The sequence below is a fragment of the Apaloderma vittatum genome, unplaced genomic scaffold (assembly GCF_000703405.1).
Source record: "Apaloderma vittatum isolate BGI_N311 unplaced genomic scaffold, ASM70340v1 scaffold31348, whole genome shotgun sequence".
NCBI lineage: Eukaryota > Metazoa > Chordata > Aves > Trogoniformes > Trogonidae > Apaloderma > Apaloderma vittatum.
The window spans coordinates 1,655-2,098 of NW_009730697.1; the positions used below are offsets into that span (position 1 = coordinate 1,655).

Genomic DNA, 444 nt, shown 5'->3' on the forward strand with positions numbered 1-444 from the left:
CGGCGGAGGTGGCCATGCTGTGGGCAGAGCCAGCCTTGTCCCGCAGCTGCGGAGAGGAGACATGGAGTGAGGCCAAGGAGGGGGCAAAGAGTTGCACCCAGCTGGGAAATGTGTGTCCCAGCCTGCTTCCACTCAGCAGGCAAGCTCCTTGGGAGACACAGAAGCCTGAGGAGAGATGTCTCCCAAAACATCTGTTCACAGTCCCCTGGGTGCAGGCATGGTCCTTCTGGTTGCTCGAGTAGTGGGGATGGGGTCACCCACCCTCCCGTGCCCTGGGGGGGGAGGGATGCACCCAGCAAGGGACACCCCATAAAAGCAAGCAGCAATTACCTGCTGGAAGCCACGAGTCCTCTGCAGCTCCCGGCGCAACCTGGCTGCCATAGCGCGGGACGCCTTGACAGCCTGACGAGCTGACGGCTCCTACGCCTCTCGTGCCTGACTCCG

The 444-nt window shown here is 62.8% G+C and overlaps 1 protein-coding gene across 1 annotated transcript in view; it reads right to left on the reverse strand.

The window, feature by feature from the left end:
* Window positions 1–444, reverse strand: part of LOC104278055 (laminin subunit gamma-3-like) — a gene marked incomplete at both ends in the record, with an annotated part of 10,302 nt that overhangs the window by 1,645 nt on the left and 8,213 nt on the right. The window contains 2 exon segments of the mRNA XM_009874907.1: window positions 1–46; window positions 331–435. The exon segment at window positions 1–46 is cut by the window's left edge and continues 43 nt beyond it. Of these exon segments, the coding sequence (XP_009873209.1) occupies window positions 1–46; window positions 331–435 (151 nt within the window).